This window comes from Vigna radiata, chromosome 1 (assembly GCF_000741045.1).
Source record: "Vigna radiata var. radiata cultivar VC1973A chromosome 1, Vradiata_ver6, whole genome shotgun sequence".
In the NCBI taxonomy this organism is placed as follows: Eukaryota; Viridiplantae; Streptophyta; class Magnoliopsida; order Fabales; family Fabaceae; genus Vigna; species Vigna radiata.
This window is the reverse complement of record NC_028351.1, coordinates 6,593,415-6,610,143: the sequence shown is the minus strand read 5'-3', so window position 1 is coordinate 6,610,143 and position 16,729 is coordinate 6,593,415. Positions and strand designations below refer to the sequence as shown.

The following is a 16,729-nucleotide window of genomic DNA, read 5'->3' as shown; positions in this document are numbered from 1 at the left end:
ATCTATAAACTGATGTAATACAGTAAAATAAATACTTACAATATTCATTTATCACAAAACAATTAAAATTAAAATATAATTTATATTTTATTAAATTAAATTTAATTAAAACTAAAATCAATTTATGTTTTAATACATTAAATTTAATTAAAATAATATTTTAATTTAATTTATATTATATTTTATATATTTTTATAATTTTATTTTAAAAATTTATAAAATATGTTTTCTTAAAATATCCAGGTATCACAAATATTTGTGTGAAATATTTTAAAACTCGTAATTATTTTTTAAAATCTTTTCCTTATTAATAAAATAAATAAATATTTTTTATCCGACCTGACAAATTATTATTTAGATGAGATAGTATGGTACATAATTCCGTTTTGTCCTATGATAAGATTAGTGGTGTACGTAAGTGAATTAGGCAGCATCCAATAATATTATGTTGGGATGAAAAAAGTTTCCTTTAAATTAGTGGATTTCTGCACTGAAACCACATTGTCCATTCTTTATTTCTGTTGTTGATGTTCTCAAAGCAAAATAAAAAGGTGAACAAGTGATCATCTTTTTTTCCATAGGCAACATGCCAAAAAAAACGTCACTTTATTATCAGCTCTGCTATTTCTCACCATACAATTAGTTTTGCAAATCCTTAATCATTTATTCCATGGCCTACAAACTTTTAAAAACAAAATCATATTAAAAAGACATGTTAAATATGTTAAAATGTAAAATTTATCATTAAATTAATGTTATAAAATCAATTTATAAAATAAATTTTATTTATATATCATTGTTTCGAGTGTGAAGTCGAATCACTTTGAACATCTACACAATTTTTCTTGAAATGTCTTCTGGTAACATAGACACACATAAATGCAATCATTTATCTTTTATTTTTGTCCCATATTTATAGTTTTTGATATGGACTTGAGATTAGTGAAATCTTACTGGATGCTCAATCTCACTCTAATATCTCTAATCATCATTTATTTTAATCTTTATAAAAAAGCATGTTCATCTACTAAGGTCGAATGTCTCTGACCATTAGATTTTATCTATTAATTCTGTCACAATCATATACTACTTAATTGTTTTCTGACTTTTATGACCGTCCGACTTGTTTAGTATGGAATATACTGTATAATATACTGTATAATTATGTATGTCATTCGAATTATACTGTATAATTATAATTAGAGGAAGAAGTAAATCTTAGGGTTAAATATGTTTTTCGTCCCCCAACTATTGGCCGTTTTTGTGTTTAGTCCCTCTTTCAAAGTATAGTACAATTTAGTCCTTCAACTTTAGAAAACTCTGGTATTAGTCCTTTTTACCAAATTTTTTTAACTTTATTTGCTGTTTCAAACGCGTTTCTCAGTTAAAATTGAAGCAAAAATGTGTCAAAATGTGTAAACAATCCAAATGCTATAATGTAACGTGCTTGAAACAACAAATAAAGTTTAAAAAATTTCGTAAAAAAGACTAAAACCATAGTTTTCTAAAGTTAAAGGACTAAATTGTACTATACTTTGAAAGAGGGACTAAACACAAAAACGGCCAATAGTTGGGGGACGAAAAACATATTTAACCCTAAATCTTATTCTGCATGACGTCTTCATACGTAATAATTTGTGGTGAATGATTAAAAGTGAGTTTGATTATTGGTGGATGTCACGCACTGTTTGGTGATGATTCAAAGGAAAGATGAGTTGAAGGAATTTGATTCTTTAGAATGGGTGAAGATGATGGCAATAACGTGTACATATATAACTCACACATACACTATTACGAAATCAAAGACGGAAAATACATACGTCAACTAACCGTATTCGTTAAACTTTAAACAAACATGCGGTTGACCACTACACTACGCAACCAACTTCTTTTTTCCTTATTTACCATTTTCAAACTCATTATAAATAATACCTAATCGTTTATTCACTAATCATTAATTAATATGACAATTTCAAGTCATTATTATTTCTTGATAATGTCCTAAGCACGATTCAAAATAATATTAATCATTTCAACTTTTTAATTAAATAATTTTAATATAATGTGTAGTTTTGAACGACCCACTAATCTTTATTTATAAAAACATAATTATATGTAGTAATAATTTGATCAATATATTATAAGTTGGATTTGTAAGGAGGTTAACATACATAAATTATCATAATAATGATAAGGTATTGTCCGTTTTAAATCAAACTATCATAGTTTTATTATTGATATCATTCTAAAAAAATCTTATGTGTATATAAATTCATGTTTATCTGTTATTTTTATCAAATATAAAATTTAGACCCACATTTAGAATTCTAACAATCTTTTTCTACGTATTGATACAATCCCTTTAAGATATATTTTTATACCAAAGATGTAACACCCCAATAAATATATAACAGAAGTTACACTTCATTTTTAGGAGTTAGCATGAATAATAAGTGAGAATAGTGAAGAATAAGCATAAGAGTATGAAATATACTTGAAGTTTAAACTGTACAATCAGTAATATAGAATACAATGTTTACAAAATAGACCGAACGGTCTGGAATACAGTTCATTGACCTCACGATCAATATCAACATAACTAAAATGAAAGAAACTATCCTAAGGACCGGACGGCCCTGCAAAACTCTCAGGCACTGCTTCCAAGCGTTGCTCGGCCTGCCCGACATCCTCCAGAGTATCTTCCAGGGTAGCTTCCAGGGTATCCTCTGCTCACATCCAAAAAAGGATGATCATTTGCAATCAAGGGAATGACCGAACAGTCGGATATCGAACGGCAACATGGACAAAGACACAACAGGTAAGGGTAAGCTTATGTAAATTNAATTTATCATTACCTCATACAAGTAAACATACAATACAAATCTATCAAACAAGCAAGCATACAATTTCTATACATGCATACTACATTCCTTTAATCATGACCGACCACTAAGACATTGTCCGGACGGTATGAACATGTAGCTCGGTCGTCCCTAGCACCCGGTGTGGTGTAGTAACTGCTTTACCTTATCAGCTGCCACCCGAGGTTAGTCCTCAAACGGTTATCTATTCTCATAACCGCGGACCTCCTNCCATTCCCACACATGAGTGACCTTTCTCTACCTGAGAAAGTGCCCTCACGGAATATCAGGATCAGGACGACACCTGAGTCATTCCCACGTTCATACTTTACCAATCAACACCAATTCATGAGACATTCCTCCAGTNGAATTCCCTTACTTANCCAAATTCAATCAAGGTTCATTATTCCTTTCAAGCTNTTAGGATGTTGAGAAAAATACCAAATACCCAAAACTGAATTATAATTAATAGTGACCGAACGGTTTAATCGAAATGGGAAACTGAGTATCAAGAATTCAAGTAAGTGGCCGGACGGTCACATCAAAGGTGAGACTGAATAACAGAAGAATGTCAAATGGTTGGTCGAATGGTCCGGTCAAGGAATAAGACCATAACTCAAAGGATTGACTATAAGTGATAGTCATCCGAACGGTTTGGCTAAGAATGTTACAAAATAAGCACTAATCATGGTCGAAGGTTGGTCTATGACCGAACACTTATCAGACCGGACGAATTAAGAAAGAAGAAACTCTTTAAAAGAGTAAAAGGGCTTTAGTCAAGTAAACAGGACGTTTTAAATAAATNAAAGCTCACTAGACCGTTCAGTCATTAAGTGACCGGACGGTTTCAAAAGGAAGAATATCAGATTTGCAAGTTTTATAATCTAAGTGTCAGCCTAAGGCCGAACACTTGGAAGGTCGAACGCTTGGTTTATGACCAGCATTCTTAAGTAGCTATCAATAAAACAATTAAAGAAAACCAACTAAATTTAGTAATCACACTAGGCCGATCAGTCCAAACAGACCGAACGGAAAAGGGAGGACCGAACGGTCCTAATGACCTTCGATCTCANATTCATATTTTCTCTAAGTTTCATACCTACTCATATCAGAGCAGAATTCATAGTTTATACTTATCATACAACTCATACAACAACATACCATATTTCAATCATAAGAACTCAAGCNGCATACTTTAGAAAACATACATTAAATCATGCATACATTCAAACCATACAGAGAAATTATAATTAAACTTTATAAGCTTCCCTTACCTCTAATCCAGCTAGTACGTCTAAGTTAGGTTGACAGCAACTATTTCTTCTAAGGTTTTNCAAAGTCAACTGAAATCCGAAACCGGACGNTTCAAGTGAAAGAGGAGACCACCAGAAGTCTTCAGGTGTGATCTGAATGGTGATCGGAACAGTAGATTGGTTAGAATTTTTAGAGAGAAGGTTGGGAGGTTTAGAGAGAAGGAGGAGAGTTTTAGATTTTCAGAAAGTTGAGTTTGAGGAAGAAGAAGATTGCATGGGAAAAGTGGCGTCAGGGTTTCTCATTTTACCTTAAGTACTGCCTCCATTTGGAACGTTCGGTCCACTCCCAGCCTGCCACCTGACTTCCACTTTCTGGGTCTCACTGCTCTGCTGCTGCTACACGGATCACGAGGAAGGGAATTAAAAGCTTGGCAGAGTTGGTCTCCCACTAACCAGGAGAGACCGGACGGTTGACAAGTGTACTCCACTAAGGTGGGGTTTTAAATGGGGTGTGACAAAAGATCACCAGATTATTTTGTAATGAAAATATTTGAATAATAAATTTAAAATGCTTTTTCCCTAATTGTTTACGCAGATAAATCTTCATTTTTATTCAAAAACCCTTTTTTTTAGAATTACATGTGAAAAATTGGAAAATTAATTTCACATACATTTAAAATTTCAAGTTTCTAAATTTCATTCTCATTTTTTTTTACAGTATTAATGTAGAAGGATAATTGCCCTGAGTTATGTTTTAAGAAAAAAATAAAAATAAAAATAAAATATAATTTTACACTTTGAAGACAAAATTGATATCCAAGGTTGAAAAAGTTGACTTAGCATTACTTAAGAAATATCTTTTGATTGGTGATCATGTTTGATGACATCTAAACATGTTGAAAAGGATTTTGTGTTTGTGTCTCCCTCTCTCACACAGTTTACTTGATATGACCCACACGTGTAGGATAAACCATAGAACTTTACAAACATAATTTCTATTAACAGAACAAAAAGAAAGAAAGAATGGCTAGGAGTAAAAAAAAAAAAACAAAAAAAAAAAAAACAACTTTTTGACAACGTAGTAATCTATGATTGGTCCGTTTCAAATATTTTTTTAAACATAAATTTAAACAGATCAATAAAATGATGACACGTGTCCTGTTGTAAAAAATTGTTAAAATATCATTATAAAAAAAATATCAGTTTTACGTTATTTAATTTTCCAAATTTCAATAAGTTCAAGACTTAAAAAAAAAAACTATAAAAAAAATATCAGTTTTANAAAAAAAAAAAAAACTATTTTTAAATGTTCCTGTGCAAAAAATTAGTAATACGTTATTAAATGGATTCTGGTTTCTTAAATAAATAATTCAAATGCCAGTTTTATTGAATATTTTAATCTTTCTTAAACATATTTATTTACGTAGGTGGTTGACCTATTATTGCCTGCATAAAGATTTTCAAGTCTCGTTCTTTTAGATTTATTTCATGGATAAGTTTTCGTCCACTACAGAAACACGAAAAGCCCAATATTGGAGGCCCAACTAAAAACCCATATACTTACTACGACGAAGATGAAGGCCCATCACTATATTAATATTTTATTATAAAACACATCACAGCGTTTTTAATTATTCCGTTCAAATAATATTTGTTTTTTTTTGTCAAAATTATGTTTGAGAAAAGGGTAAAAACATTAGAATATATATAAGTAATGTAAATTTTATTTTATAAATTATTTTATAAGATTAATTAGATTTAAAATTCACTTGTTAATATATTATAGTTATAATTTAAAGTACATTTTAACAAAATTTATAATTTGTTAAATATATTATGTTATTAATTATTACATCATCATTGAATTATCTATTAATGTTTAATTTTGTATACAAAATATATATATATTTTCACGTGAAAGAAAATTTAAGAAGTGCAATATCAACTAATTAATAATTAAATTAATTTATAATATATAAGTAAATACAAACTTAATATTATAAATTAATTTTATAAGATTAAATAATAAACTTACTTTCTAATATTAAAAAAAAAAACTCCATTTACAAATATGCTTAGCCATTTTTATCACTAAAAATAGACAATAAAATATTAATTATGAAATTTTAAATCAAATAATTCAAATTATATCACAATTTTTTTTTTTTAATTCATCAATGATACAACCAATAAACAATGACAGTGGGCCACAATCAAGAAGGGGTAGTGGCGATAACAAATCGCGGTGGCAAATGTCAAATTTAGTCTCGAAACCCTTCAATGAGGGTGGACATAGAAAGTATGGGGTGTAGGAAAGCAATGACTTACTTGATTTATCCAATGGTTTTGTTTTAAGCCTACAAATTAAGTACAAATTTATTAACACATTTAAATTAATTTATTAAAAATAGATATTTCGCAATAATAATAATTTAAATATAAAGGGAAATTTCACTCGAGTCAAAGAAAATTATCATGGTCTGTAAAAAAAATATTATAAACATTGAAAATATTTTCAAAATATTTAGCGTAGTTAAATATCCAGAGTTTGAATTCGAAATTGTCATATGATTTTACCAACATGCATTAATATTACAGACTTTTGAACTGGGTAAAATAAATACTGTAGCAATTGGAAAAATTAAAAATACAAAAAAATAAAATAAACAGAAACTATGAGTGGCCACCGCACATGTGCACACACACAAGCGTAACCAAAAACATTATGAAATCACGCGAATCTTGTCGGTCACTTATTTACGCCGAAATTATCACGAGTGCTCACTTTTCACTATTTTTAATCAAATAATAATAGTAATAATAATATTATTATTATTATTATCAGTAGAAAAGTTTTATGAAAATATAAAAATAGTATTATTTTTTCATACATTAAAAGAATAGTATTAGTTTGGTGTATTTATATGTTAAGAATTTAAATGTAAGTCTAAATTTAATATTAGATAAAAATAAAAATAGAGTATCGATACAAATAAAGTTTTATATTAGATAAAATAAAAAATGAATGAGTTTATATATATTTAATATACTTCTATTAACAAGAAGTTTTTTTGAATGGTATTAAAAGTAAATTCAAAACAAATAAAAATATATAATAAATGAGACAAACATGGGAACTACTAATGAAATACGCAAATCACGAGCAAACATTCTGGTGATAGAGAAACTCGGAATTGAATAATCTGAGAATGGAAATTTGAAAGGGTCTCATTCAAGAAAATCGAAACAAAAGTTTGTGAGAACATGAACATGGTTTTCTTTGAACCTTTAATTTTTTGTTTTAATTTTGTTTTTCCCTTAGGGCTAGGAAAAGTGTGACAATGGTGATTTTCTGATTGACCCATCAATTGCGGCAAAACTTTCTACTCTTGATAGGGTAATTTATTCAAATCGTCCTTTTCCATTTCCCCTTCTACTTCATCTAAATTGAGGCTACACTACAAACTTTACTCTTCTTCTTTGCATTACTCAATTCAATTATTGGATTGGCAGAGAATAGGAACTGAAAAAAAATCCATGCCTATTTACTCCAACAATTATTATTATTTTTTGTGTTATGATTTTGTGCTGCCGTGAATAATGGGTATGATTAGGTATATGCATCTATGTGAATTGGTTGCCACTGCCCACCTTCTTCATCTCCATCCATTAATGGATTACCTACAACTTTTAGAGACTTCAATCCATTCACTTTGCTTTCATAATGTTCCTTTTATGGCACCTCCCACATTAATACTAACCTTACCTCCATTGCTATGTGCCTCTCATATTCTCATATGTCTTTTCTAGCTCTTCCTTTTTTCTCTTTCATTTTTTGTTTAACTTACATTTACAAACTAATGATTTTATATAACAATTTTATCGTAATACCAAAACTAACAGTCGGTTCAACTCTCTAAAACCTCCACAACAATGTAGATTATTGGTTACTAGCAACATTAGTAACCGATCGTATATTAAGAATACTTTAAGATAATTAGTAAGGTAACACATGCTTATAAGATATTGGGCCATAATTGGGTCTATCCTAAACAAAAGCTCATTTCAAAATCTATAAATACATATGTAAGGTAAAGAAGTAGGTGATTACATTTACTGAACATTTAAAACTTATGCTAATGGATTGGTATAACAGAATACTGACTTGAGCGTCGGAATACCTATCCGTTCGGATTCGACCTTACAAAAGAGAATTCGATAAGATCTTAGGAGAAGAGAGATAAAATAAACTAAGTGAAGTGACTTAAAGTGTGAAAATATAATTTTCGACCCTACCAACCAAAACAAAAACATTTTGCATTTCAATATTTTTTATTCCTTCATATTCATTTCTTAAAACAAACACTATTTATTTGATTCAAAAAATATAATGAAATGTATTTGTTTTGACTTCAATCATAGTCATGGATGGATAAAAAATTTTGATGGTAAATCTAGTTTGATTTGAAAAGAGAAATTTTCCTAAACCCAAATTTATTGTAAATTGATAAGGTTGTTTATATCTTTATCTTGGTAGAAATAGATAGTTGTCTATGTTTTTTAAAAGTGAGAATGGGGTCAATATCATGAGTCACTTTATGAAATGCCATTAAATATGCTTGACCTAATCACAGGCTGTCCTTGAACCCAAATTAAATGAAAACTTATGTCCCGGTTGAGGCATAGAACAAGTCAACCAACTTCTAACATTAATATTTTTCATTACATGTTTGATGTGAAAAGCCTTTGCAGGCCATGTGAATTTATACATGGAGGGGCCCTTTTTCGTGTACGTCACTATCCATTTCATGGTGGGATATGCTCTGTTTCTGTTCCATTTTTTTTCTGATTTTGCCCTTTCATCCAAAGGTAGCAAGAACAAGTGGAAGAACTTCCATGCTTTTACTTCTCTCCATTTTTCTTCCCTTCCCCTAACACAAGGGATGTATACAATTAATAATGAGTTTTTCTTGACTGATGAGAATTCACATCAGAGATACATCTCTGATGAAATTTGAAATGAAAGTGTTGAAAATTTAAGTGTGAATTTAAATTTTATATTGGATAAAAATGAAAAAATAGAACAACATATGAAGTAAAGACTCATTAATTTATTGTCTTAAGATCTTTCATAGAAAATGATATAAATCTCTTATGCGATTTGGATTAATCTTTATCGAATCTCTTATTCGATAAACCTAACAAATGATATCAGACCCGAATCAGAATGAGGAGGATTATTTTTGGAACAAAAACCACCAATTGTATAGACTTTTCATTTGTTTTGGTTTCCATAGCGGAGAAAGTGACGCCAGGTCCACTATTCCCTTCAAATGTAGAAATTTTGAAAAGGGTATTCTTTTTATGCATGTTAAGTTGTAAAAGAGGAATCGATTCATGTGTAAAAAGATGAAATTTGTTTAATGAATGCAGCTAATTTGTTTTCCGGGTTCAGTATGTGGGCACTGATGAGAAAATAGTAGGAGTGTTGCTCATCAATGTCCTAAAGAATTTTCTTTTACAAAGCCATTAATGATATTAGAAGTTGGACATCATGTTTTCTAGTGGGGTTACGATTCTTACAAGGCATTAATTAAGAAATTAATTGTAACTTTTTTTTTATCAAGAGTAGTACAATGAAAATGAGGGTTGTGTTGTATTAAAACTAGCTTTTAGATACCTATAAAAAAAAAAAATACTAATTTTAATAAGAGGTATACTTTTGATTCCTTACCCTTATCAAAATCGCACCCATTGTTAGACACCTATCTGCAAACACGATAAAGCGAATATTTAAAGCGCTACTACCTATCGCTGCTCTACATTTTTCTCATAATTGCAAACAAATTAATTATATGCCATCACCCTTTTTCTTAAGCATGATGAACAAGTTGCTACTTCTATTCAATTTCTTAGAAAAAGAAAACAAATAATGAGGAGAATAATGGACGAAAATAAGAAACAAGTTGGGAAAAAAGTTGCCATGAAAACTTGCTTCTCTTTTTATGAGAACCAAGTATTGAGCTTACAATTAAATGGAACCAAATGTTCCTTGATATTCTACTTTCAGTATTTCCATTATTTCGTGTTATTCTTCTGATAGTTATTGTGAAGAACAATAAATTTAGCATAAGTTGTTCGTTTGATAATGTAAAAGTAGGACGTACCTTATATTTTCATAATTATAATTATTTGTTTCTGTTGGAAATCTCGAAGGTCCCTTTTAAGAATGGAAAACCCCAAATTGAGTTGGGCTGTAGAGGTTATCCGAATTTATGAACAATGCACATCAGTAGGGTTGGAAATGATATGCCAGAAATAGTAGAGTTAGCTCTTGGTGGTAGGAAACAAAAGTTTCATAATCATCTTGCCTTTACTTTTATGTGAGACAAGTTTCAGTGGACAATACCAGAGGAAGGCAGGTGGTGATGAAAGGGGTAGCACAGAAGAGGCACAACCAACAAAAAGTAAAAGACAAAAGCAATTTTTTGTCTTTAAAGTCAAAAGCCAGATAAATAAAAGCACAAGCTTCAATTCACAAGCTTTAATTTATGCTTTTGATTTTGTAAAATTAAAATGAAGTCTTTTTCAACATTTAAACATTTTCTAAATGAATATTAGAACAAATTCTGTGAGTGTAACAAGCAGCAGCCTGGGGATTTATATGGCCAGAAGTAAGTTTGGGTTGAGCACCCGGTTTGGTAAAAAGAACAAAACAAGGATTTAAAATAAAAGGAAAAGCAAGTTTGAATGTTTGATAAAAAAGGCAAAATGGGAGGGAGAGTTTTAACCTGAAGGAGCTTTTAGCAAGGTTAACAGTATTTATGTCAAAAAAATTAGAATGGTGGAAAAGTGTGCTTTAAGTAAACAGATTTGAATTCAAATCTAAGAGTTATTATCATGAAGTGTGCACATGGGGCAATCTTAAACGATACCGCTAATCAAGTGAAAAAGAAAGACTTAAAAACATTAAATAAATGAAATCCGGCGTGCCATCATCCTTAAAAGGGTCCTTGGGATGGAAATCCAGGTCCCACCACCATGACCAGAATTAGGGTCCTCTAAACTATAGACAACAGGTGGTGTGACCTCGATCCAAGATTAAGGGTCATTTCAAACAGTAAGTATAATTTTTGATGACAGCAACAACCACAATTAGATTCCTAACTTCAACTTAATTATCAAGTTTTAAATAAAAGAACTCGAAACATCTTTCTGATTCCGTAAACCCTCCTCCGCGCTATGTAATGCATTTTGCCAAGACACTGGATATTGCCAAAACCATATCTAAAGTTGAAACAAAGATGGGGTTGGTTGCCTTTGGTTGGCCAAAACCATATTCGAAGTTTAAACAAAGATGGTGGTGGAGTTGAAGCTCTGAAGTACAAAGGTATATTGCTCCAGAAGTTTGAATTGAAACAAGTATATCACTAATTGATCAGATGATGAAGTTAGTCTATCTCATTGGCATGGTATGACAAATGAGGGGACATCACATGAATGCAAAATAGAGATTGGGCATAAGCACACACACAACATTCGCATAGCAGAGAAATATTTTCGAGACACCGGTACGAGAAAGGAATTACCTCAATTCAGAAAATCAATACATGTAAATGTTCTTAAATTATACTATCAATTGCAAAACAAAAGAAACAAAAAATTAAATAAAAAAAAAAGTATGATATAAGAGAGACAATAACAATAAACTCCACAAACCTGCAGAAGCAGCAGCAGTAGCAGAAAGTGCTGCTACTCTCTATGCAATGCAACCCTGAATTATGGTCTCCAAATTCATCCCTATACATACACATTTTCTCTGCAACCTACTCTTTCTCTGCCATTTTTATTTCACAACTCGAATATCCATAACAATTCAAATCAATATGGAGAGACTTTCTCCTCCTACCGCAATCCACTGTGATCTCCTCTCTGTTTTCCTATACTAGAACAAACATCACATGCAGCCTTACACAAACCCTTCTGGTTCTCTCAGGTTTTATTTTTCGCGACGAGAGTCGCGTACTTACTTGACATGGCTGGCAAAGGAAGAGGAGGGCACAGCAGAAATAGCCACCAATAATAACAAAAGTATGAACTGAACTTGAATGTTTTTTTTTCATTGCTAGGGTAGAGGGCAAAGGGTTAGAGGAGAAAAGTTCTCAAAAGAATCAATAAAAGGGAGGTGGAGGAGGAGATGCATATGAGACTCCTATGACGGGTGGCAAAGGCCCTTCATATACAGGGGCTGGTGGTGGAGACGAAGGAGGTGGCGGCGGCGGTGAGTTGTAATAATAAACAGGTGGCGACGATGGTGGTGGAGGAGAACTGTATTGAACTGGAGGAGGTGGTGGTGATGGCGATGGCGGTGGCAGGTAAGGTGCAGGATGTGGTGATGGTGGTGGTGGCGAATGCTCTTCACAAGGTGGTGGTGATGGTGGAGGCGGAGGCGGTTCTATACAGGGGGGAGGTGGTGGTGGCGGTTCTATACAAGGTGGAGGAGACGGTGGTGGTGGTGAATGGACCGGTGGAGGTGGAGAGTGAACAGGAGGAGGTGGGGGCGGTGACAGATAGGGATAAACCGGAGGCGGCGGGGAATGTGGTGGCGGTGGTGAATGTGGTGGCGGTGGCGAGTGTGGTGGGGGCGGGGGAGGCGAGTGTTGTGGTGGCGGTGGTGGACTGTAGTAGTATTGCACGGGTGGTGGTGGGGAGAATACAGGACTTGGTGGAGGTGGAGGTGATGGCGGAGGTGGTGAAGGTGGTGGCGGAGACCTTACACAATAAACTGGTGAGGGCGGTGGCGGGGAAGGCGGCGGCGGCGAAGGTGGCGGAGGAGGTGGCGAATAGACTGGTGGTGGCGGGGATGGGGGAGGAGGAGGTGGCGAATAGACTGGTGGTGGAGGGGATGGCGGAGGTGGTGATGGTGGTGGCGGTGAAGGTGGGGGTGGAGGTGGAGAATAGACTGGAGGGGGCGGTGAAGGCGGAGGTGGTGAAGGTGGCGGAGGTGGAGGCGGCGGTGGAGGCGAATACACTGGAGGTGGTGGAGGAGGCGAATACAATGGAGGTGGTGGGGGAGGCGAATACACTGGTGGAGGTGGTGGCGAGTACACTGGTGGTGGAGGCGAGTACACCGGCGGTGGGGGCGGAGGAGAACGGGGAACATAAACAGGCGACGGTGGCGGTGACGGCAATGGTGGTGATGGAGGAGGAGGAGGAGGCAAGGTAGGAACAAAAGGCTTACACCTGAAAGACTTGCAATCGACAGGGTGTGACAAAAACGACTTGCATTGTCCTGCGGAGCGCTGGTACGGCCTGTTCGGTAGGCAGTTGCGGCGGTCGTCAGCCGCCGGCAAAGCGAGACACCGCGGCGGCTCGCCGGTGAAGAAGTTGTAAGAGAAAGTAAAGTTCTGGAGATTGGGAAGCTTGCAAATGCTCTCGGGAATCTTCCCAGAGAGTAAATTATGAGCCACATTGAGCTGCTCCAAACTCACGGCGCCTCCGATGGCATCAGGCAAAGGACCTAACAACTGGTTGAAGCTCACATCGAACACCGTCAAGTTCTTCAGCAACCCTATCTCCTCGGGGAAGCACGACCTAAAAGCGTTGTTCATCAGAATAATCTCGTTCAACCCCTTCATGTTGCCGATTCCAGCCGGCACGCAACCGTGGAAGCGGTTGTTGGCCAGCACGATCACGGACACCGGCGAGTTGCCAAAGTTATCCGGCAGGTCGAACACGAAGCGGTTGTCATTGATGAAAATAGCGTCGAGGTCCTTGTCAAAGAGCTCCTTGGGGACCGTGCCTTCGAATTCGTTGAACCTCAGATCTAAGAACTTGAGCTGCGGCAGACGCAGCACCACGTCGGGGAACTTCCCGGCGAATCGGTTGTTGCTGAGATCCAGCTCGAAGAGGAGTTTGAGCTTGTCGAACTTGTGCGGCACGGTGCCGCAGAAGCGGTTGGTGTTGATGTGGAGGAGCGCAAGGTCAGTGAGCAAGCCGAGCTCCTCGGGGAGATAGCCGGCAATGTCGCCGTGGTTGAGGTCGATTCCGGCGACGGTGCGGATCTTAGGGTTGTCAAGTGCTTGAGCGCAGAAGACGTAGGTGTAGTTGCAGACATCGGGCCCCACCCAGTCGAGCGTGAGGTTTTTGGGATCAGAGAGAATGGCCTGCTTCCATGCCTGTAACGCTATGTATGCGTTTCTCAAACGGTCGTTCTCGAAGCGGAAAGAGGGATCTACGGTTACTTTTTCTCCTCTGTCACCGAACTCATCCTTGTAGTACAGAAGCTGGCGCTGCTTGATGTAGCTCGCTTCCGCGTCGGTGAGAGGCCCATTGTGAGAGATTCCTTCAGAGTCACAGAGCGACTGCAAAAGCACAACAAGGAAGAGAGAAAGAGAGAGTGAGAGTGAGAAGTGGAAAGAATAGGTTTTCTTCCTCATCTCACATGCCGCATCTGAACAACCCAATTCAACACGCGATTTCTTCCACCCCTTCTTTCAGATCTGCTTCAAATACTGCACCTCGATTGCTTTCAATGCGCGTGAGGCGTGAGCGACTCACTCTATTATTTCTTTCTAGGGATTTAGGAAGAGTGCCAGAGAGAACCCCTGAAGGAGCGTATATGAGTCTGTGAAGAGAGAGGTTAAATTAAATTTTAAATCAAAATTAAATAAAAACAATTTAATAATTCATCAAAAGGACAGCTAAATCACAGCTCAAAGCCCACCAGATTCTCTATCCCTTCTTCTCTTCCGCACTCGCTTTTCCTTTCTTTATATTTTCGAAATTCATTTTCTACTTTTATTTTTTTTTTTCTGTATTTTCTGGCTCCTTCATTATTATTTTTATTTTTATTATTGCTTTTTTAAAAAACTTAGTTGGCACTCACTCGCTTACGCTTTGAATAAAGTGGTTTACGCGGAGAGATGGAATGGAATGGCAAGAGAGAGAAAGATTAGACCATTCCCACCAAACATGCATTAATTTAATACGTTCTTTTCAGGAAATAAATAAACTTAATAATTAATGAATATTTTTTCATACTCTATTTTCTTCCCTATATTTCTATTCCTAATAAAAATTTATATAATAAAAATATTTTTCCTAATGATTGTTTCCGTTATATTTTATGAAGACAGACATGATGTAGTAGTAGTTGTTGCATCCATCAAATTATAACGCGCCTCTCTATTTGACAGAGTTAAAAAATAATTATAAACCGTTAGCACGATGATGTGGAAATTGTGACTGCCACAAATTTAATTTAACTTTGGAATATTTGTTTTGCTGATTCATAATCTGAGAGCTGTTCCTCTGTGTCGGTGACCACTGTCAAATCAAACACCTCTCTAACTAGATTAAATGGCCTTAACTTTATTTCCACTAATAAAAAAAAAGAAAATAATATATTTTCTTGCTAATTTAATTTCGTTTGTAGATTTATTTGATCATAAAAATACGTAACACGTATATACGAGTAGAGTGCTGATTAAAATACGTAATACGTAATATTTAACGTCACGCACTCACACCTCTTGAGCTTTTTCCGTAATTCAATTCCCGTGATGGCGATAACTTCTGGACGGACTTTCGCCTTTCTAACTAATGGCTTTTTCTGGTTAATAGATTCCACCGTTTCCTTTTTTTCTTTTTTTTCTTTTTTTCCTTTTTTTTTATGATATTAAAAAACACATGTACTGTCATCACTGTGAATTGATAAATGTAGACCAATAATAATTTGGAATTAAACACAATTATAAACATAAAAAATTTATTAAATAACTTCCTCTCTTTTATTTAATAATCGTGTATCCTCTCATATATTTATTAATTGTATATACACCATTATTAATTGTTTATCTTCTGTTTCGCTTTTTAATAATAATTTTCCATCGTGTCATCGATTACATGTGAAGAAGACCACTGAATCCAGTTTTAAAATAGTTAATCCTTTGTAAAATAATTAATGACATTAATATAGAATAAATATTTGATAAGATTTTGTACATTTTATTCATTTATTCAATAAGTAGAATAAATTTAATTAAAGTATGTGCATAAGATATCTTACTAATAATGTATTTAAAAGCTTATATATTTTAAATATAGATTAAAGTCGTTTAATTAGAGACGCGGAGTTTTAATTAACTTAGAGAAAATATTAATTGGAATCATTTAAGAAAAATGATTTTATAATAGGTTATGCGTTTCACTAAATCTTTTTTGAATGGTGTAAAAGAAATCGAGGGAGTTAAAAATAAATAAAAAACCTGAGACTCCTTATTTCAAAATAACAAAAGTAACAGTTATTAATAAAAAATTAAGTATAAGGCCATTGATAACTTTGAATTTGTCATTTGAAACTAAAGACCAGATTAATCATTGCTATTTCCAGTCAATAACTATTATTAAATGAATCTATATTTATAATTCTTTTTTTTTCTTTTTATTCCAAAAATAATTCATTAATTTATTTTATAGACTTTGTAGGTTTTAATATTTATAAATCAAACTGAAAGAGACATATTCTGAAATTGTTAATGTCATACTCTCTTCCAAAATGGTCCGCTTTTAATTCCACGAGCTTTAGTTTTTCTTTTCTTGAAATTTCATGCC

General features: G+C 34.0%; 1 protein-coding gene across 1 annotated transcript; it reads right to left on the bottom strand.

Moving 5' to 3' along the window:
- Positions 1 to 11,686: 11,686 nt before the first annotated feature.
- Positions 11,687 to 14,731, bottom strand: LOC106770897 (leucine-rich repeat extensin-like protein 4). Its single transcript, XM_014656745.2, has one exon. It carries the CDS (start codon positions 14,551 to 14,553, stop codon positions 12,286 to 12,288), a length of 2,268 nt encoding a protein of 755 aa, XP_014512231.1. The 5' UTR covers positions 14,554 to 14,731; the 3' UTR covers positions 11,687 to 12,285.
- Between the last annotated feature and the right edge of the window lie 1,998 nt (positions 14,732 to 16,729).

Excerpts from the sequence above, each read along its gene's own strand:
- LOC106770897 (XM_014656745.2), bottom strand. The coding sequence starts at position 14,553 with ATGAGGAAGAAAACCTATTCTTTCCACTTCTCACTCTCACTCTCTCTT.